The sequence below is a fragment of the Budorcas taxicolor genome, chromosome 4 (assembly GCF_023091745.1).
Source record: "Budorcas taxicolor isolate Tak-1 chromosome 4, Takin1.1, whole genome shotgun sequence".
In the NCBI taxonomy this organism is placed as follows: Eukaryota; Metazoa; Chordata; class Mammalia; order Artiodactyla; family Bovidae; genus Budorcas; species Budorcas taxicolor.
Window position 1 is genome coordinate 21,050,859 of NC_068913.1, and position 23,481 is coordinate 21,074,339.

Genomic DNA, 23,481 nt, shown 5'->3' on the forward strand with positions numbered 1-23,481 from the left:
TATTACATAGGCCATTTAGACTGTTTTCCCTTCTGTGTCCGATGAGAGCTACATATATTACAATAGAAAATAATACCATTTAATGTGAGAAGACCATCAATACATTCTTATCATTAAATTTTTATTTTTATTTTCTTAAAGAGAGTGTTTTATCCTGCCTTAGTGGTATTATAAACCTGAATATAGGAAATATTACACATGCTTTAATATAATAGCGTATCACACCTTATGCTGCAAGCATGTCACATACTTCTGTGTCAGTTCCCCACTGCCTGCCTGGTGCTCTGTTCTTCAGTTCAGTTCAGTCGCTCAGTAGTTAATTACTGAATAAATAGATGCAGGAATGAAAATAACTCCTGAAGTGAGTTTTTTAAATATGTTATAAAGACACAGCACATACAAAGCATTTCAAAATCAAGTTTGATTGATGAATATAGTTCTTATTTGAAATGAGTTTTTGTGAAGTAGTTTTCTACTTAGTTTGCTTTATTAAAATATGTGAATTTAAAAGAATGTATTAATAGTTTCTATGCTAGAATGACAATTCTGACTCTAGTTTTTGGTGGTCTTATGGGATGCTTGTTTTCTGTTCCCTTGCTTGAGCAACATCTGCCTTCATAGCTCCAAGCAAAATGAATGATAAAGTAACATGGAAGTTTATTCCTTTTTGATTTCTCAATTTGTCTTAATTACAAGGTTCTAAAGTACACGCAGTTAAACAAATGAACAAAAATCTATATATAACAGATATTAAAAAGGACCAAAATTATCTCAGCTGTTTGGTATGTATTTTAATAAAGACTCGGTTGGCATCCTCACAAGTACGGTTGCGGGAAATGATACACTTTTGTGCCAGTCACACTGAAATGGCAGTTTCTATCTGTAGTACTTGTGTGACTAGTTCTAAAAGATTTTCAGAAGGTCAATATGAAGCAAGCAGCCAGCTGTTGGGTTTATCAAAGATAAACTCCTACAGAGTACAGCGGCATTTAATACATCAGTGGAGCATGAAAAAACTGCACAAATTAAATTGAGAAAGCAGCTGCTCGTTGAAGATGTGTATCTTTATATTGAACTCCACAGGATGCATTTGGGAAGTTGGATTAAAACGTTTTATCAAGAAAATCTCAAAACTTTGAATTTTCTTCCCAATAAAAAAGGATAAATTTTAAAGATTTGTAACTGTTTTCCCCAGTACCTCTGTAAAATGTTTTTAGTCTTATTGCTTTAATACTCATAAGTGCATCACAAAACAGAACCATGTAGCAATCATAGCCTCTCAAGCTATGATGAAGTAAAATTTGTTGTTAATATTTTCACAAGGTTAAGAGATATTTGCCATCTCATTTTTACCCTCTTTCTTGCAGAGATGAGGGAGATCTGTTTACATTTCAAAATCTAGTGGTCCTGTATTTTGCATGGTTGTAAGCAAACAAAGTGTTCCTGATATATTTTATAGAGGTTCAGAACAGTTTTTTACAAATGTAATTAGAATCAACTCCTACTGTTTTTTTTCAGGACACTGAAACTGAACATTTTGTTGTTGCTGTTGTTTAGTGTTGTAACATCGTCCAGACTTTAAACATTATTTATTTGTGGGGCACATACATGGTACATAGGTTGTATGGTGAACAGATGAGCTGAATGAACTGTGACTTCCTTATATTATCACAACTCTTCTGTCCAGTCTCCTATCAATCAGTTTCAGCCTAGGAAGAAAGAAAGTTAAGAGGCACACTAAGCATTTTTTTTAAAAAATATGTCCTTAAGGATTATCCAATAGCTTTTAGAAAAAGTAGCAGGAAAGATCAATGTTATATAATTTATGCAGAGTAACTTTATAGTTCTTAAATTAGGATCCTTAATTCTAGAGTGCTTAAAATATTGTGAATACCTTTCCATGCATATGAAAATGTTTTGTTTCATTTGAATAGTGGTTTTGTGCAAATATTTAAGAATAACAGATAAGTGCATAGTGTGATGAATATTAAGTGAAAGGCAATTATGGTTGTTAACTCAGCTTTGGCTAAGCTGCTGGAAAAGTAGTGCTTATTGCAGTCCCCTTTTCTGTAACTAAATGATATAATTATATAAGTGTTTAATATTCTTTAGTTGTATGTCTGAGGTGTTGAGACCTGGCTGTAAAATTCTTGCAGTAGTTATTTGATATAGCACATATATTTTATGTGTATTTTCCATGTCGGCATTTTATCAGAAAGTTTGATAACAAAATCATATCTTTTATCCTTATAGATGGGTTCACATCGTTTGTGCCCTGTACGTTCCTGGTGTAGCCTTTGGAGATATTGACAAATTACGACCAGTAACACTAACAGAAATGAACTATTCCAAATATGGTGCCAAGGTGAGACAAACTGTTTTTGGTTGTCTAGGAGAAAGTTTTACTTAGTTAATATGGCTTTTTGCTAGTATCATTGTTAACTACAGAAATGCTTATTACTGATCATGCTATTGCTTGGATGCGTGCTTAGTCAGTCGCTCTGTTGTGTCTGTTTGTAACCTGTTTGGGCTGTAGCTTGTCAAGTTTCTCTGTCCATGGAATTTTCCAGGAAAGAAGACTAGAATGAGTTACCATTTCCTTCTCCATGGGATCTTCCCGACCCAGGCATGGAACCCAGGGTCTCCTAAATTGCAGGTGGATTCTTTACTGTCTGAGCCACCAGGGAAGCCCAATTATGCTATTGGAGAGTACTAAATCATTTATAATTGACAGTAATTTTCCCAGAAAGCCAGTAATATATAAATTCTTCCATGTGTTTGCAATTTAGTTTAACCTGTGGGAAAAAATGATAGTTGATATCACTGTTGTTTCCCTGGCATTTGGCACACTGCTTAGTGTATAATGAATTCTCAGATTAAATCCTTATTTTTAACCAGTTGGACTGAATATGAGCTTAATTTCTAACTTTACTTTTGAAATGAAATTGATGAAATTATGAAAAGAGTACAAGGAAAACCCATTATTTTCTCAGATTTCAAGGACTGATTTTATGACTGCATAACCTTTCCTAGCAAATGAGTCTCTGTAGGTTATAAATTTGTTTTTCACTATGACTGAGTTTTAGATTATGAGTGATAAGATTACATACTTATTAATTTAAAATTAAGTATATAATTACTTCACACATCTTTAGAATGGTAGAACTAATTAGGCACTGATATATATTCTCTTTCCATTACTGTCTGTTGGGAATTTGAGAAGGGAGTCTCTTGAAGAGCATTAGTAACATATTAAAGGTAAGGTGAAAAACTTAGATATTGTTGGAAAATTCTGATTTTAAACTTTGATAGTTTCTGCTGTTATATCCAGAATATCCTCCTTGGACTCTTAACAATCACTCCAGTAATCTTTTGCTTTGGTTTGAGTAATTGCAGCTTACCTCTCCAGAATTAGCTAAAGCTTCTAGGCCCTAGTATTGAATTTACTTTCCTCAGGTAACTGTACACTGTCTTGTTGCTTCTCTAATGCCTTCAAACAATAGTAAATAAATACTAATTTGTCTATGTTTTCTAGTTGAGTAGAAGCAATACAGATTACCTAGTCCACCACTTTTGGAAATGAAAGTTCCTGCTTTTTGATAGTAGCTTCCATCGAGCCTAAAAGGGATTGACTTCCATCATTTTCAATAGGCATATATTGTTACCATAAATATAAATCTCAAAGCAATTAAAAAAAAAACAGTAAGTAGATACTGCTTCATAAAACTGAGGCTAGCAGTGACCTCTGGATTAAAAATGAGTCATTAAATGTATAATTATCAGATGATGTTTTTCATTATCACCTGCTTTTGTGTTGAAGTATTGCTAGGAAAAGGAGTAAAAAAATTATGTACTGTCAAGTTCATCTGCAAAATCAAACCCAATGTTGTGAGTTTTATCTTAGGCAGCTCTCTAGACCACATTGTCTATCCATTTCCTAATCCTGATTACTTTCTTCCCCTGTGTTCTCAGTTGCTTCGTTCCCTAGCATTGTAAATGATTCAAGCAATTGAAGAAGATTCTATTTTCTTTGTTAGATTGTTCTATAGTCTTTTAGGACTTCAGTGTCAGACACTTTTTCTTGTGTACTGTCAGAAGTCCCTTGCCCAATTTCATCATATTACATTAAATTACATTAAATTGTTATCCTGAACAATTTGATTCTGTTCATGGTATTGACATCCTTTAAATAGTTTAATTTCTCCCCTTCTCCATCCCCCTCTCCTCTCTTTCTCTTTGTTTAACAGTTTTTTGGTTTCATGTTTATATTACTACTTGCTGATATTTTATACCATACATATACTACTGTTAATGGAAAAGACCTTTAACTAGGCAGCAGAATGTTAGGAGTTGGCAGTATTTTCACACCTGTGCCCAGAACACAGTTCTTGGATAACAGTGCTAATATATCAGTTTGGTACTGTCTACCAAGTAGGTACTAACTGTTAACAGTATTACAATGATGTTTTTAACATCTATTGAAGCTTTTTCATTTTTCTTTTTAAATGTTTCCCTCATATTTAATTTATATAGAATGCACTTACTAAGCAGTTCTGTCTTAACTGTCTGCTGATGGTCTTTCATAATTTAGCAAGTTTTTTTGTGAAGGTTCATATTTATAGAGTATATTTTGATAGCAGGTTTTTTTTTTTCTTTTCTTCCTCTCTGTGGTTTAGTTAAAAGTATGAAAAAATAAATCAGGGTGCTGGCATTTGGGGTAATTTCAACAGTTTATACCTTTAGTTTTGCAGTTTTTCCTTTTATATACAGGAAGAATATAAATAATTGGTTATATTGTGTATTATTATTAATTTCACAAAATTGTTTCCTTACGATTGCTTCTGCTTCTCTTAAATATATTTTAAAAATGTGTTATTTCTTTGATTTCAATGTCTAGATCTTTTGGTGAATTTTCTCTGGCTTCTTATTCATTTTCTTTAATTTTTTCAAATAGTATATTATTGTTGAAATAGTGTAGTTTAATGGTTAAGAGCATGGTCTTTAAGATTATCTGGTTAAAGACTGCATTTACCTCAGTTTTCTCGTGTGTAAAATGAGAATGACTGTAGTATTTCTTCCACACATTATTATGAAATAGTGTCAAATGACACTATATGTAAAGAATTATATATATTAATTCCTGTAAAGTGCTTAGAATAGTGCTTAATGCATGGTAAGCCCTCAACTACTTATTGTTATAATCATTATTATGTAAGTTGAATTTTGGTTTTGTAGAACTATATAGAAAGAACTACTTTTTTTCTTATAAATATTTGGCTTACCTATGGTTTTTGTTTATATTGATATACTATTGGTACTATTGGTTCACTATTTGTATTTTGTAGAAGCTTTGTATGAGAATGCAGTTTCTGTTCTGGGAATGTTTTCCCTCTGAGACTTTTCCTATTTTCCATTGTAGGAGTGTAGTTTCTGCGAAGACCCTCGTTTTGCTCGAACTGGAGTTTGCATTAGCTGTGATGCAGGGATGTGCAGAGCCTATTTCCATGTGACCTGTGCTCAGAAGGAAGGTCTGCTTTCAGAGGCAGCAGCAGAAGAGGTAGGTTTATTTAAATCCATGGTTGGTGAATATGTTCCTAAGACTTACATGACTCCATTATATTCTCCAACAGGTGTGCATTTTAAAATAAATTTGTGAGTTTATTCTTTAAGTGTTTGCCTAGATCACTGGTCTAAAACTTTGAATAAACAATATATATGAATTTTTTTAGTCTTAAATCTAGCCATACGTTTGGAAAACATGTTACAAATTTTATAATGAAATCTGACAGATGAAATGAAACATAATTCAAGGTGTTTTAAAGCATTATAATGTCTGCATATCTTATATAAGAATCTAAAATTATATTTTAGTAATAACCTTGCTCTGTTTCTCTTTAAATAAAATCATTACCCTGTCTTCAGTACCTGCATTTCTATTTCTTTACAATTATTTCTAATTCTAAAATTTTCATACTAGAAATTTAAGCAGTCAGTTGTTTTCAAAGTATGTTTTTGGGACTCTTCAATATTCTCTCAAGGTCTGTGAGGTTAAAACTGTCTTCATAACAGTATGAAAATAATACGTACTTTTTTAGCTCTTAATTTTCTCACAAGTAATAGTGGAGATTTCCAGAGATTATATAGCATGTAACAATGTAAGCATTTGAATGTGGAAGCAGTTTTGAAAATCCAGCTGTCTTCTTTTAATCTAGATATTAAGAGACTTGCAAAAATGTAAAACAGTGTCACTCTTCTCACTAAAAATTTTTATGTGTGTAAATCTTAGTATTTTTCATTAAATTGTTATTTTTATTAACATGTAGTGGGCTTATTGTTATTTTTAAATAAATGAATATTTTAAAAATTTCTCAATTTTAAATTCTAATATGTTAACTAACTCACATAAACTCTTTGCAGGTCTTCAAAACCTTTTACTACTATAAGGGATCCTGAGACCAAGTTTTGTTTTCTTTTTTTTTTTTAAGCTTTTTATATAAGTAGGTAATTGAGTGTTCTATAATTCTTACTTTATATTTGGAATAGATTTATGGTTATATCTAAGCCTCTGTTGTTATGCTACTTTATTGGGTAAATTTTCAGTGTCATGTAAAAATATATTTTTTATGTTGAGCTTTCATCTTACTCCGTTTTATTTCATAGACAAGAAACAAGTAAAAAAGATAATTTCATGAAGAAAATTTTTTGAGCCAATTTTGAGGGACATATTTTACCAATGAATTGATCCTATTGGGGATTATAATTTGGGCACATGTATCTGTTTTTGTGCCAGTCTCTGAATATGATGAGTTGTAATTTGGTTAATTGAAGAAGTGTAGTAAAGGGACATACGCATTTTCACAGCTATTTGGTAGACCTATATAGAGGAGCAGTTGTATAATGGGGTCATGTAGATTACTCACTGGTCATAGCAAACACTCAACACATGGACATCATCAAATGGCCAGAACCGAAATCAGATTGATTATATTCATTGCAAGCAAAGATGGAGAAGCTCTATGCAGTCAGCAAAAACAAGGGAGAGTCTTGAGAGTCCCTTGGACTGCAAGGGAGCTGACAGTGGCACAAATCATGAACTCTTTATTGCAAGATTCAGACTGAAATTGAACAAAGTGGGGAAAACCACTAGGCAATTCAGATATGACCTTTAGGTCAAATCCCTTATTATTATACAGTGGAAGTGACAAATAGATTCAAAGGATTAGATATGATAGACAGATCTAATCTGGAAAGCTATGGACAAAGAATCATGACATTGTACAGGAGGTGGTGATCAAAACTATCCCCAAGAAAGAGAAATGCAGAAAGGCAAAATGGTTGTCTGAGGAGGCCTTACAAGTACCTAAGAAAAGAAGAGAAGCAAAAGGCAAGAGTGAAAAGGAAAGATATATCCATCTGAATGAAGAGTTGCAAAGAATAGCAAGGAGAGATAAGAAAGCCTTCTTCAGTGATCGATGCAGAGAAATAGATGAAAATAACAGAATGGGAAAAACTAGAGATCACTTCAAGAAAACTAGAGATACCAAGGGAACATTTCTTGCAAAGATGGATACAATAAAGGACAGAAATGGTATGGACCTAGCAAAGATAGCAAAAGATAGAGGTGGCAAAAGTACACAGAAGAACTATACAAAAAAGATCTTCATGATCCAGATAACTACAATGGTGTGATCACTCACCTAGAACCAAATATCTTGGAGTGTGAAGACAAGTGGGCCTTAGGAAGCATCACTACAAACAAAGCTAGTGGAAGTGATGGAATTCCAGTTGAGCTCTTTCAAATCCTAAAAGATGATGATGTGAAAGTGCTGCATTCAGTATGCCAGCAAATTTGGAAAACTCAGCAGTAGCCACAGGACTGGAAAAGGTCGGTTTTCATTTCAGTCCCAAAGAAGGGCAATGCCACAGAATCTTCAAACTACTACACAATTGCAGTCATTTCACATGCTAGCAAAGGAATTCTCAAAATTCTCCAAGCCAAGCTTCAGCAGTACGTGAACTGAGAACTTCCAGATGTTTAAGCTGGATTTAGAAAAGGCAGAGGAACCAGAAATCCAATTGCCAACATCTGTTTGATCATAGAAAAAGCAAGAGAAATCCAGGAAAACATCTACTTGTGCTTCATTGACTACCCCAAAGTCTTTGACTGTGTGGAAAATACTTCAAGAGGTGGGAATACCAGACCACTTACCTGCCTCCTGGAAAACCTGTATGCAGGTCAAGAAGCAACAGTTAGAATTGGACATGGAACAACAGACTGGTTGAAAATTGGGAAAGGAGTATGTCAAATCTGTTTAGTGTCACCCTGCTTATTTAACTTATATGCAGATTACATCATGCAAAATGCCGGGCTGGCTGAAGCATAAGCTGGAATCAAGATTGCCGAGAGAAATATCAATAACCTCAGATATGCAGATTGTATTACCCTTATGGCAGAAAGTGAAGAGGAACTAAAGAGCCTCTTGATGAAAGTGGAAGAGGAGAGTGAAAAAGCTTGCCTAAAACTCAACATTCAAAAAACTAAGATCATGGCATCCCATCCCATCACTTTATGATGAATAGCTGGGGAAACAGTGGAAACAGTGACAGACTTTATTTTCTTGGTCTCCAAAATCACTGCAATGGTGACTGCAGCCATGAAATTAAAAGATGCCTGGTCCTTGGAAGAAAAGCTATAACCAACCTAGACAGCTTATTAAAGCGCAGAGACATTACTTTGCCGACAAGGCAAAGCTATGGTTTTTCAAGTAGTCATGTATGGATTTGAGAGTTGGACCATAAAGAAAGGTGAGCACTGAAGAATTGATGCTTTTGAACTGTGGTGTTGGAGGAGATTCTTGAGAGTCTCTTGGACTGCAAGATCAAACCAGTCAATCCTAAGGGAAATCAGTCCTAAATATTCATTGGAAGGACTGATGCTAAAGCTGAAGCACTAATACTTTGGCCACCTGATGTGAAGAGCCCACTCATTAGAAAAGACTCTGATGCTGGGAAAGATCCAGGGCAGGAGGAGAAGGGAATGACAAAAGACAAATGGTTGGATGGCATCACTGACTCAATGGACATGAGTTTGAGCAAGCTCTGGGACATGGTGGTGGACAGGGACGCCTGGCATGTTGCAGTCCATGGGGTCACAAAGAGTTGGACATGAATGAGCGACTGAACAACAAGAAATTACTCAAGATGGTTGGCAGAAATCCAGAGATAAAAGAAGTAAGACTCAGCAGATCAGATAATTCTCGGTGACTATCTGGATCAGAGAATCTGTAGGTTAAGGTTATGACTTTACTTCTGGAAACTTTGAACTTTGTAAGCCAGGATGATTTTTTTGTAGCCATTTCTTTTAGAACTTGTTGAGAGGACTTTGCCTCTTATACTGTGGTAGTTTGGGTCTCTTTGTATAGTGCCATCCATCATTATTTTTGGTAGACAGTTGCTAAGAGTTGGACAGGACTGAGCAACTTCACTTTCACTTTTCACTTTCACGCATTGGAGAAGGAAGTGGCAACCCACTCCAGTGTTCTTGCCTGGAGAATCCCAGGGATCGGGGAGCCTGCTGGGCTGCTGTCTATGGGGTTGCACAGAGTTGGACATGACTGAAGCGACTTAGCAGCAGCAGAAGCAGTAGCCATTTAATTAATGAAAACGTGTGAAGCAGCCATGTATGGGACAAGGGCTATAATGGGGTCCATAGTGATTTAGAGATTGCATCTCCATATCTAAAGGCATTCAAATTAAAACAAAATACAGTATTACACTGAATAAATAGTTTACAGTTTGTGGTCTGAATATCTATATATCTGTGAGCTAATCTGGGGAAATTTACAGGGAAATTTAGATAAATCACGGTGTGGAAACTGGGCCTGAAGTTTTTTCCTTGCCTTGCTCCCTCCTTTGATTGATCAGGTAGGAATTCTGGATTTTGGAATAACGAAGTGGGATTTTTCTCTCCCCATCTTGTTAAATGAACTCTTTTTGGGAAAATGATTTAAAGCATATTTGCATGCATTTGTGGTTTCTTCTTGTAAACAGTTATATAGTTGAAAAATAGGGTTTTAAAATACAAGACTTGGCTTGAATCAATATCAATGAAGTTTGCTCTTGTCAGTAAACATCTTGTTAAAATGAACTTCTTGGCTACTTCTCCTGGTTGTACTTCCGTAGAGTAAGATTTATGTAATGCATATTTGATGAAAAAATAAATTTTAAATCAGAATAGATCTGCTGTTTGTGGATATGCCTTGTCTTCTGTTTCAGTTTTATGACATTAGAGAAAGCACCTTTTTTTGTCTTTTTTAAAGACTGTTTTATTAAGTTGGATTTCTTACTTCTTAATACTGTTTTATATAGGCAGTCAAAGAAAGGTTGAAAAAGAGAGAGAGTACTTTGGTTTCATCCAGTGACATCATACACCCTAGCATACTTTTTACATCTTTTTATAGCCATCTGCCATAGTACTTTATCCTATTAGTGAGATCTATTCTATTGCTTTTGACCCATTTTGTGAAAATTCTCGATTATTTAGAATATTTATGTTATTTATGTTATGACCCTGGTGGCTCAGATGGTAAAGCACCTGCCTACAATGACGGACACCCAGGTTTAATCCCTGGGTCAGGAAGATCCCCTGGAGAAGGAAATGGCAACCCACTCCAGTACTCTTGCCTGGAAAATCCCGTGGACGGAGGAGCCTGGTAGGCTACAGTCAGTCCATGGGGTCGCAAAGAGTCAGACACGACTGAGCGACTTCACTTCACTTCATGACAAAATATATCTTATTGTTAAAAGCAAACTATAAAACAGGCCCAGTTATGCTCATTGCAACTTATGTTTCACATCATATAGTTAGCCTTAAGATTCCTTATCTTTCACTTCAACCATATGGTAGTTTCTTCTATGATAAAGTATGATTTTGGTACTGTGAACATTGTTATAATCTGTTACCATGTAAAAAATTCTCTTTGAAATAATGTGAAATTAGGTATCAATTTATTTCCTACAACCTTTGATTTAATGGATTGAAATCATTCATGGATTAAATTTCAATTGGATTAAATTAGATATTTGGCACTGAACTGATGCCTTAATATTGTTAGAAGAACCAGGATTGGTAAGAATGGCTCTTGTTGGATCAAAATATTTTTAAATTAATTAATGAAGAAGTTACATCCCTTAAAAGTAGATATTTTGTATGAGATCTTCAGTAATATTTTTATATGGCTGTTTTAGGCATTATTTTTAATTATTCTGGATGAATGCTGACAGTTACTCAGATCACTTTCTCTCACACTCCATAGCTAATCCATTAGCATATCCTGTCTTCAAAGTATGTCTAGTACATGTTCCATGTCTGCTTGCTAAGTTCATTGCTGTGCCCTAGTCCAAGTCTTCTTTTGTCACCTGGATTAATATAATAACCTCCCAGCTCTTTCTAGCCTTGTCTTGCTAGAGTGGAGGGTGACAATTTTTTTACTATAAAGAGCCAGATAGTAAATATTTTAGGCTTTGTGGGCCTATGGCTTATGTGTAACTATTTAACTTTGCCCCTGATTGTGAAAGTCCATAGACAATATATAAACGAATGAACATGGCTGTGTTCAAATAAAACTGTTTTTCCAAAAACAGGCAGTGCCAGATTTGGCTTTTAGGTCATACTTTGGTGTTAAGCCTTTTCGTAGAGAACAGAGGACATTTTCAGTTGTAGCTAGTATTATCCCATTAAAATCTAAGTCGGATCTGGTCACTCCTTTGCTCAAAACCCTTTAATGGCTTTCCATCTGATTCAAACTAGAGGCCAGTGTCTCTGCTGATATATAAGTGTCTGTGTGATCTGGCTTCACATTACCTCTCTGAGTTTATCATTTTCCCTCATTCAGCTTCATTGGCTCACTTGTTGCTCCTTGAATGATTGGCCAGGTGAGCTCCTGCTCTGGGCCTCTGTATTTGTTTCCTTGCCTGGGCTGCCTTTCCCCTATATGGCTCGTTCCCTCACTTTTTTTCAGGTCCTCATTCTATATCTGCTACTCACTGTGGCTTTTCTTGGTCACCCTGTCTAAAGGTGCAATCCTCCCGCTCCCATAACAGTTTCTATTCTCTTTTCTGCTGCTTTCTTCCCCGTTTAACTAAGCTAACCGCTGTCCAATATAGCTCTAGTAGTTTTCTGGTAGTGTCTTTAGGAATTCCTCGGTATAGCACCAATATCATATGCAAACAGTGACAGTTTTACTTCTTTTCCAATTTGAATTCCTTTTCTTTTTCTTCTGTGATTGCTGTGTTGAAGACGTCCAAAATAACTATATTGGATAAAAGTGGTACAAGTTGGCATCCTAATCTTGTTCCTGAACTTATAGGAAATGCGTTCAGCTTTTCACCCTTGATTATGATGTTAACTGAGGATTTATCGTAAATGGCCTTTTTTTATGTTGAGGAATGTTCCTTCTATGTCCACTTTCTGAAGAGAAATCATAAATAGATGTTGAATTATGTCAGAAGGTTTTTCTGCATCTATAAAGGTGATCATATGGTTTTTATTTTTCAATTTGTTATTATGGTATATCACATTGATTGGCTTATAGATACTGAAAAATCTTTGCATCCTTGGAATAAGTCCCACTTGATCATGGTGTGTGATAATATGTATGATTCTTTTTATTTTGCTTACTGTCTATCACTTTCATTAGGACATAGATTCATGAGGACAGGGGTATTTTGTCATTATTTTTCACTGTGTTCTCAACGATTAGAATACAGGTTGAGGGCCCAGTCCCTTCTATCATTCACCTTGTATGGGATCAGCTGTTTAGCATTTAAGATTTTTTTTTTTTTTTAAGATTTCATTAAGAAAAGAGTTCTAGAGTAAAATTAGTTTTCAGACCATCGTTTTGTGTGTAGTGAATTGCAGTTTGATTTCCTATTTATCCTTGTTTTGATTTCCTATTTATCTATGGGCATTGTCTGAGGGTATTTCCCTGGTACCTTTTCTTGTATTAGAATAACTTGATTCATACATGTGTCTCTTTGGTTTGCATAAGTTGCTCACTCTTCCTCCAGCTTGGTTACCTGTTAGCAGAGAGGTCACTTTCACTTTGGTACTTCTCTAAGAATCATATTTAACTTTTTTTTGAAGTATGACTGTAAGAAATATAATCTACTTGGAATTTATACAGATTATCAACTGCTCCAAACATTTACATGAGCCATATTATTAGATGTTTATGTTCTTGGATAAAATTATTTTGATTCTTAACTATTATTCATTTAGTTGATGTGTACTTTTTATACTTTTGTTGTTGAAAGCCTTATTGATTTTTTTCTTTTGTTTAAACTGAGAATGTTGATGAGCCTGTTTCTCAGTACATTATGTAGTGTTCTTTCTCTCAATTCTTAATAGTAGGTGTAGCTGTGTGTTTGCTTATTAACTGGTTTCTGATATTGTGAATTATGTTACTGATTGCAATAACTTCTTTATTTTTCTGGAAATTTCAGAGCCACATGTGGAGTCTACTACCAGTGTGCATGTGACTCTTATGATAAGTGTTTTGGTTGTTCATCTTTTTGATGTTTGACCTTATCTAGGCTTTTGGAAGCAAGTAATGGAATGCTTAACTGTGGTAGTCATGTGTTAACTATCTCATGACAGGAGACCGTAAACAATAGTAGTTCTGGGGTTGTTTCAGAAGCTCAATGATTAAGTCTTATTTTATTCTTCTATTCTGCCAACATCAATATGCTTTTCTTTTTGGTTCCTAACCTTGTTGTCTCATGGTCTCAGTATTGCTGGAGTAGCTCTAAATAAGCACTGTGTTCTTTCATTATATAATTCGAAACAGAGGAGGAGGGGAGAGGGTTCTTTTATCATTAGGACTGAAAAATTTTCTCATATATTCACTCCAGTAGATTGTCCCATTATCTCATGTGTCAAAATAGTCATTATGGCTATCATTAGCAGTGCAATAAGATGAATTGGTGAAACCTGACATTTTTAGTTTCTGTCAGAGAAAATGAATTTTACAAAAAAGGAATATGTTGGAAGGGAATGGCTGGGGGAGTCAGCAGCTAACAAACAGTTTGCTACAACCAGCCTAAGAAGTTGGCAGTTAATTTCCTTTCACTGTAGCTCATCCATATACTTAGATCAAATGAAGTAGTGTTTTTATCATGTATTAAAAGAAGGAAAAGAAGAATCAGTTATTTTGAATAAAAGAAAGAAATAAATGAAAATGTCACCGTTTCCATTTTTCTCTTCCTTGCTTCACAGTAGAATTCTGATGTTCTGACCTTTCTTTTCCCTAGGTTTGATCTGTTACCTGATCTTTGCCTTTTAAGAGTGTCATCCCTTTTCCTTCCAGCCTCTCTCATCACAGTGGGATTGGCTTCTCAGTAGTCCTTCCTTTTCAAGACTTTTTTCCTCATTGTTTTATTTTGACGTTAATATTGGCTTTACTTTTATAATCCTACACAGAGTACTTTGAGAAATATTCTGTATGTCTGGGCTTCGTCTTATTTTTTCCTATTTCGTTTTTCCCTTCGTTTCATTATTCACTCTTACCTTCTAAACACACACACACGACAGTCCTTACTTAGGTTTAAAATTAATAATTAAAGCTTAATTAAATTATTGTATGCTTTGTCTATTTTAATAAGCCACCTCAAATCTTTTTTGAATAATATAAGTAAGAAATAACCTATAGAATAAAAACACACCAATTGTGTTTTTAATAGTTTATATCATTATTTTTCAGTTAACTTTGTGAGTTTTGTGTCATTGTCTAAATTTGATGTCTACCATAAGACTATATTTTTATCTGGTTATAAACTGCAATTAAAAATAATGAATTTGGAATGGTATGACTATGTGTAAGGAAATAATAAAATATAATAAATGCAAATGGATAATTCCTAAGTATGTGCAGAGCTGATTATTAGGACTTTTCCTAGATAAACAGATATTGCATAAGTTGAACTTTAGGCTGCAGAATAAATTAACATAGGTTTTCTTTTTGTTTTAACAGATGTGGTTAAAAAATGAAAAGTAGAATTGAATACTTTAAAGTGTTATATAATCATTAAATCATCTATTTTCCTGCAAGAAAAAATATTAATGTCAGATTTTAATGAGCTTAATATAAATAGTTAATACCTAATGTTTTGTAGAATCTGATGCCAAAGGATAATTTTGCTTTCATAAAGTATTATTTTTCTGTTAGCTAGATTAGTATTAATTTTTTATATAAAAGATATAAATAAGGATAGTATTTTAATGATGGGTAAAGAAACTGCTTTATTTTTTTAAATAAATATAATTTACATAAAATTCTTAATATAAATTTAGATTTAGTTCACTTTCATTTTAGACCACCATATTTTGCATATAATATGTATGAATTTTAAGAATTGATAAAATACTTAAGTCATAAAAGTGAAAAATGAACAAGTGATAAATGCTAAAAATAGGAAAAAATAGACCTTTCAAAATGAGATCAAATTGAATACAGATTCTTAGCTAGAATAGGGAGAAGGCAATGGCACCCCACTCCAGTACTCTTGCCTGGAAAATCCCATGGACGGAGCAGCCTGGTAGGCCGCAGTCCATGGGGTCTCGAAGAGTCGGACACGACTGAGCAACTTCACTTTCACTTTTCACTTGCATGCGTTGCAGAAGGAAATGGCAACCCACTCCAGTGTTCTTGCCTGGAGAATCCCAGGGACGGGGGAGCCTGGTGGGCTGCCATCTCTGGGGTTGCACAGAGTCAGACACAACTGAAGCGACTTAGCGGCAACAGCTAGAATAAGATCTCAATAAAATTAAGTGGGTTACTTTTAGTTTTTATAGGAAAGGGTACTAAACAGCCGTATGTATGGTTTTGTTTATGGTTCTGAAAATATGTACATTGTCAAATTTTTCTTTTTTGGTATCTAGACACTAGTCATTTGTGCATTAGTGTAGTGTTAGTCACTCAATTGTGTCCAGCTCTCTGTGACCCCATGGACCATAGCCCACCAGTCTCCTCCGTCTATGGAATTCTTCAGGCAGGCAAGAACACTGCAGTGGGTTACCATTTCCTTCTCAAGCATTTGGGCATTGAATGTGCATGAAAATTTTTCATCTGTAAAAGGTTCTAGAAATTTCAAGTACTAGATTCAAGAAATTAAGAAATCTTGCTTAGATTTATTGTTTTTATCCTTTGGTCTTCATCTTTGGGAGTTTTAGACTTGAGTACAAGACTCCTTAAAAAGTAAACTAAAACTGTATGTTAAATAGTTAATCATGTAGTGTTTGCAAAGGCATCACTGTTGAGGGCTGAATTATATAACTCAACCAGCATTTGTGGAATGTGACTATCAGGAGTAAGTCCTTATTGAGTTCATGTTCTAAAACTGAGTTGTTTTGTTACAGGGTGACCTAAACTTTTGTTTACAAACAGTGAAATTTATATTCAAACATAACTTAATAGTACTCAGTTAACATCAGTCAGTCATGATTGAGGGCCTGTGCATATGTGCAAGACACTATAAACTCTAGGTTTGGGGGTGGAGGAGTTTGTCAGGGAGCATAAAAATAGCTTTAAGTCACGTAGATGGGGTTAGATAGTAAACACAATGAAACATTAAAGAGTCTTTCAAGACAACGTTAAAAGATGTCACAGGTGCCTCTGATGGACAAGAAGTGCTGTAAATACAGAAATAAGATTCCCTAGAAGAATCAGAAACTTCAGTGGACCTTCTTGGCCTATCTGTCTCTTACCTTTGAACTACTTAAGGATTACAGATTAATGCTTTTTACTGTCATTCATTCAGCATATTTATTCAACAGATATATTGAGCTACTGTGTATTAGGCTTTGCTGTGGAGCCTATGGAGATTAACATTGAACAAAATAAACTGTTGTTAAGGTAGTTTACATTTGAGTGGCAGATTGAGAGAGGACAGATAGTGAAAAAGTTTACCAGAAAATACCAATAATTTTGAGACAAACGAGTAATCACTTCTCTGTCTCCAGACTTAAGGGTTTATCCTCAACTCACTGCTATATTGTGATAAATATTATGAAGAAATACAAAGCAGGATAAAGTATGTAGGGAGTAAGGGAAGTAGAACAGTACTATTTTATATGGGGAGATCAGAGGTGGGCTCTCTAAGAACGTGACATTTTGTGGAAGAAAATGTAAGGAAAATGGTAGGGAGCTTATGTTTATTTGAGAGGAGAATGTTACAGCCAGGGGGCACAGAATGTAGAGGCTCTGAGGTGAAAACATGCTTGGTTTGAGGACCAAGAAGAACTGGTATGGCTGATACAGAGGTGGGGGCTGGTGTTTGGTAAGAGGAGTGGAAGGAGGTCATAGAGGCAGCAGGCAGTTACATCATGTAGGGACTGGAAGAACATGAGAATGACTTTGGATTTACACTCTTGAGTGAGAGGGAAAGCTATCAGATTTGCATAGAGAACATGTGAGTCAACTGATGTTTAGAAGGACGACCCTGATGATTGTATTCAGTAAAGATTATAGAGAGGCGAAGGTGAAAGTAGGGAGAAAAAATAGAATGGTTTAGGGTTTTAAGGATAGAGGTAATAAGAAATGATAGATTTTATAGCTATTTGTTGAGAGATTGTGGAGTAAACAGAAAGAGAGAGGAAAAGGGTGATTTCTCTTTAGCCTGAACTTCTAGTTCAGTCACTCAGTCGTGTCTGACTCTTTGTGACACCAGAGAATGCAGCACGCCACGCTTCCCTGTCCGTCACCAACTCCTGGAGCTTGCTCAAACTCTTGTCCATCGAGTCGGTGATACAATCCAACCATCTTGTCTTCTGTTGTCCCCTTCTCCTGCTTTCAATTTTTCCCAGCATCAGAGTCTTTTCCAATTAGTCAGCTCTTCGCATCAGGTGGCCAAAGTATTGGAGCTTCAACTTCAGCATCAGTCCTTCCAATGAATAATCAGGACTGGTTTCCTTTAGGTTTGACTGGTTTGATCTCCTTGCTGTCCAAGGGACTCTCAAAAGTCTTGGCCAACACCACAGTTCAAAAGCATCAATTCTTCGGCGCTCAGCTTTCTTTATAGTCCAACTCTCACATCTGTTTATGACTACTGGAAAAACAATAGCTTTGACTAGACGGACCTTTGTCAGTAAAGTACTGTCTCTGCTTTTTAATATGCTATCTAGGTTTGTCATAACTTTTCTTCCAAGGAGCAAGCATCTTTTAATTTCATGGCTGCAGTCACCATCTGCAGTGATTTTGGAGCCCAAGAATGTAAAGTCTGTCACTGTTTCCATTGTTTCTCCATCTGTTTGCCACAAAGTGATGGGACGGAATGCCATGATCTTACCTTTTCAAATGTTGAGTTTTAAGTCAGCTTTTTCACTTTCCTCTTTCACTTTCATCAAGAGGCTTTTGTGGAGCTTCTAGTAGAGTGGAGTTATGGTTTACTGAGGTAGAAAAGACTGCAGGAAGAGCAGATTTATTGCAGAAGAGAAGGAAATTGAGGACAGTTTTGGACATGTTGAGTTCAAAATGCCTATTAGGCCTGTAAGTGGAGACATCAGGTAGGTAGTTGACCATCAGAATCTGAAGTTTAGGGAAGCAATCAAGGCTAAAGATACAGATTTGGGAGTGTCAGGGTATAGATAGTATTTATGGTGAGATGACTAGGTGAAATTACCTAGAGTATAAGAGGAGAAGGAGATGGGAAGAGTTCTGATGAGAGTCATAGGGCTACCTCGGCATTCAACAGCATTGAAATTTGGGAAAATAAGGAGGAATCTACCAAGGAGTCTGAGGCAGAGTCATTAGTGAGGTTAAAAAAAAAAACAACTAAGACAGGTGTTTCAAAGAGAGAGTAAACAAGTTGTGTCAAAGGAATAAGGTTAAGACTGAGAAATGACCATTGAATTTGTCAAAATGAAGGTCAGTTTCACTTGAGAGGAGCTATTAGAGAAGTTGAGAGTAGTTGAAAGTTTAGGAATGGAACAGAATTGAAGACAGCTAATGTGGGCAGGGCTTTAGATTTTTCCTTTTAAGGGGGACTTTGAAGTGAACTACAAATGAGAGCCCAAGGAATGTCTTTTAAGTATTTTTAAAGGATATTACAGTGTTTTTAGTATGCCAGTAGAGAGAAAAAATGAGCAAGAGGTAGAATTGCTGGAGGGAAGATGGGGTGAATTAAGAGCAACTGAAGGCCAACCTTAGGTAGGAACATTGGGCAGTTTATCCCCAGTAACAGGAGATTAGTCAGAGGATATGTGTAGACATGCAGATAGGTTGAGGTATGCAGTGACTGGAGGTTGTGGAAGTTCTCATTTAATTGCTTTTCTCCTCCCTTCGAAACCTCTCCAGTGAAATAAATAAGGCCATCATTGGCAAGTTAAGAATAGAGAGGAGATACTGAAAGTTTTAGAGATGAAGCTGTTCAGTGATTATCTATAAAAATGGAATGGAAATTAATTTGGGAATATGTTCAGCTGCTCTGATGCAGGTTAAAATAGGGGAAGAGTTGGATTTACCTGTGCTTTAGGTTTGTCAAATGAAGCTAGATGAGGAAGAGAGGAACAAGTGAAGAGAGGACTGCACCTTGCAAACAAATAATTAATACCTGAAATAATCAGGTAAAGAGGGCAGAGCCCCATGGGCTCTGGGGCAGTCAGAGGATAAAAGTCTGTACATTGGAGATCTGAAAAGTATTAAAAACTTAGTTGAGTCTGAAAAGAAGTGATCAGGAAAGATAAAAGATGATGCTCAGAGAATACTTGAGGAATTGTATTATGGAAAGAGTTCAGAATTTAGGTACAGTCATAGGAATTAAATGGCTGAAGTGAGGTGGAAAAGATGGTGTTGTATCTGAGAGGATAAACATGTTATGCTCCTAACTCATGATGTATTTACACTTTTCTGATTTCAATAAACAATTTTATGTAGATACCAATAAAGTCTCTCTACTTTTCTTAAAAATATTCCATTTTTACAAGTGCCAGTTGGTTCTCAATGTACAAAGATTCCTAATAGTTTCTTTCAGCTTATAGTCGTTTGAACTGTTGAATCAGTATTAGTCAGGGAGCTTTGTTTGGAAAAAATTGTTTTGGTTTTAAGCTTCTAGAACAAATCATGAAATTCAGAGGTCCACAAGCTAAATGTGACCTGTAGATACATTTTGTTTGATAAGAATAGTGCAATAAAAAGATAACTTGAGTTGATGGGGTATTCCAGTTTGTCACAGTTCCCTACCATTTACCCCACATTCCGCTTTTGCCCCTACTTCCACCATTATTTTTGTCTTATAATTTCCCAGCCTCTTTACATCGTTTTACTCATTTATGTTTACTGGAACTGTTTCTCAAGGCATTCACATTTAGAACTCTTTGCCTTAGACCTACTGAGACACATGTCCAGAGTTGGGCTTTTGTCGTTTCTATTTGGAAATGTCCTTAAGTAAATCTGATGACAATGGTTGAAAAAGACAGCTTTTACTTACTAGCAGTGGATCTTGGGTCAGCAACTTAGCCTCTCTCTTTTTCAGTTTTCTATCCATAAAGTTGATATTAAAATAATAGAACTCACCTCATGTGGTAGTGATAAGAGATAAATGAGATAGCCTGAAAACAGGCACTATGTCTGGTACATGGTGAATATTTAGAAAAATTTTTTTCCCTTTTATTTTCTACTGGGAATAGAATCTTGAAAGTTCCTCTAGGCTAGTTGAGGGGATATTCCAAGTCAACCAGATTATTAATTAGCACACTATTTGGAATGGTTTAATAAAACTGAATAGCCAGTGACTTGAACAAGGAAGATGTTAAATTCTTTCTGTGATTCCAGATTGATTTTATGTTCAGGAGAGTTTGGTTCCAGGGACCAGGTGCCTCTTACTTATTGCTGCGTATTCCTTTAGTTTGTTGTACTTTCTCACATGGTCAGAGATGGTTTATCACCACCTTGCCTGGGTTGTACCCCATTGGTAAGAAGGAAAAGAAGGTGAAGAGTAGATATTTCCTTTCAAGGGTCAAGGTCTTTAATTATGAAATTAAGAAGTTTCATAAACTTCATTGGCTAGAACTTATCACATGGCCATACTCAGCTGCTGAGGGTCTTCAGTAGAAATTTTCTAGCAAGGTCATCATGTATCCAGTAGAAACTCAGAAGATTCTAGTACTAAGGGGAAAAAGGGGAGGATAGATGTTAATGGAAAGTGGTTACTTGGAATATCTGTTTCATTCTCTAAACAAGATTAATCCCTTGGTCTTGATAGCCTTAGATTTAGGATTTATTGTCCCCAATCCCAAGTCATGAAACAAAAGAAAAATTACTTGGACTACTTTGTCCTTTTCATATATCTTTTTGACCAGAGATGACTGGTCTTTTTACCAAGTCAGAGTCTTGGTTCTAATGCTTAACTGACCTATGCAAGCATGAATCCTATCTCTGATAACTCAATTTCAACATTACCTACTACTTAAAGACAGTAGAATGGTTCTTGAGATCATTTTGACTATAGTTCAATATATTCTTTATTTCCACTTACTCTCTTCTATTGCCAGGATGTGTAGAGCACATTGTGAGAAAGCAGCTGTGTGTGAGTGTGAATGAGAGAGAAAGAGAGAGAGAGAATCCAATCTCCTGTCTACATTTTTAAAATTTATTTCTGTACCTATATGAAGTAATTATTATTAAACCTGTTTTGTTAATGAGTTAACAGAGACCCAGAGATAATTAGCAACTTGTTTAACGCCACAAAAATCTTTAATTGGTGGGGCCAGGTTTTATGTCCAGGTTTTTATATGTCCAGATTCTCTGATTACAATATTCACAGTGCTATATTGTAACATCTGTAGATATCATACTAGAAAATTGCATTATATACTTTGCTGTTTTTAATGTTAAGGACACTTTGGTTTTACTATATGATGATTATTCTTTTAGTACTTTTCATTTGTTTCTTCTTTTGTTAGCATTATCAGTTCTCTTTGGGTTGTAAAACCCCACCTTCCTAAGAGACCCTAACGTAACTGCTATGGGCAGCTTATCTGTTTTTCTCTTTGGGACAGACCTGAAGAATGAACTACTTGTTGCTTTGCTGGCAGTCACATTGCAGAATGCATTTTTTTGCCTACATAGTTACAATTTTTTTTTCCTATTTTTGATAGTAGATTTCCTTTTATGTTTTTGTATCCTATTATTTATGAATATGTACCCATTAAGGTAGTACCATAAAATAAGACTGTGAGAGAGCTGTGTTTCCATTTGAGGTTTTAGAATTTTGTAGAGTTAAAGAGCATATCTGAGGTGTTTTATTGACAAGGCCGGGCCTTTTTTTTTTTTTTTTTAAACATCTTATTTTGTATTAGGGTATAGCTGATTAACAAACAATACTATGATAGTCTCTGGTAAACAGTGAAGGGACACACCCATACATATACGTGTATCCATTCTCCCCTGAACTCCCCATCCATAAGGCCTGGCCTTGTTAATCTAGTTTTATTCCAGGTAGAGTTTGCCTGTGCATTTCTTGTCAGTTAGAAATGCCCTATTGTTGACTAGTCCTATATTTTCTAGATATATTGTTGTTTTATAATATTAATCTATGTATTAATAACTTTAATGATGATTTCTACCTATGCCTATTAATATCTTATTTGTTTTAAACAGTGATTTTTTTTTTTTTAGGTAACAAGTATAACTTAATGTTATACCTAAGTTTTGATTTCAGTATTGTTTAAATCCACAAGGCCGTATAAAGAAAAAAAATTGTTAATTTGAATTTGGTATACAGGATTAAGTTCCTAAAGCAGCGACTTTATCATTATGTATAAAACTTAATTTTGTGATTTATTTTTAGGAATAACCAGCACTGTGGTATATTCTTCAAAAAGGAAATATTATCTCTTATGGCTTTTTAAAAAATGGCCCTTTGGAGTAAAAGAAGTGTTCATTCCCCCCCCCCTCTGTTTTTTTTATATAGGATATAGCAGATCCATTTTTTGCTTATTGTAAGCAACATGCAGATAGGTTAGACAGAAAGTGGAAGAGAAAAAACTACTTGGCTCTACAATCCTATTGTAAAATGTCTTTACAAGAGAGAGAGAAGCAGTTATCACCAGAAGCACAGGTATGAGATTCATTCCAAAACTCCTGTTTTTTTCTTTCAAGGGTATAGATTTCAGGGAATTCCCTGGTGGTTCAGTGGTTAGGACTCTGCTCTCTTACTGCTAAGGGCTCCAGTTTGACCCCTGGTAACAGAGCTAAGATCCCCCAAGCTGTACAGCCTGGCTAAAAAAAAGAAAGAAATTTAAGATCTCATGTGTCTTTGATATATGATGTATAATTGTGAAATTTGGTTAGTGTAATTGTGAAATTACCTAGAAAGTGGACTGTCATTAAGGTAAATGGAGAGTATAGTTTGTGGTTGAATACATTACTCATCATCTAGTCTCAACAAAGCAGTCATTTATAAAACATGTTTCTGATACATTAAAGA

The 23,481-nt window shown here is 35.2% G+C and overlaps 1 protein-coding gene across 1 annotated transcript in view; it reads left to right on the forward strand.

Annotated features, from left to right (window-relative positions):
• The window catches only part of PHF14 (PHD finger protein 14), a 195,372-nt gene that overhangs the window by 33,442 nt on the left and 138,449 nt on the right, over positions 1-23,481 (forward strand). Inside the window, exons 6-8 of the mRNA XM_052639076.1 lie at positions 2,254-2,365; positions 5,420-5,557; positions 22,966-23,112. Coding sequence (XP_052495036.1) covers positions 2,254-2,365; positions 5,420-5,557; positions 22,966-23,112 — 397 coding nt within the window. The remainder of the gene's footprint in view (positions 1-2,253; positions 2,366-5,419; positions 5,558-22,965; positions 23,113-23,481) is intronic.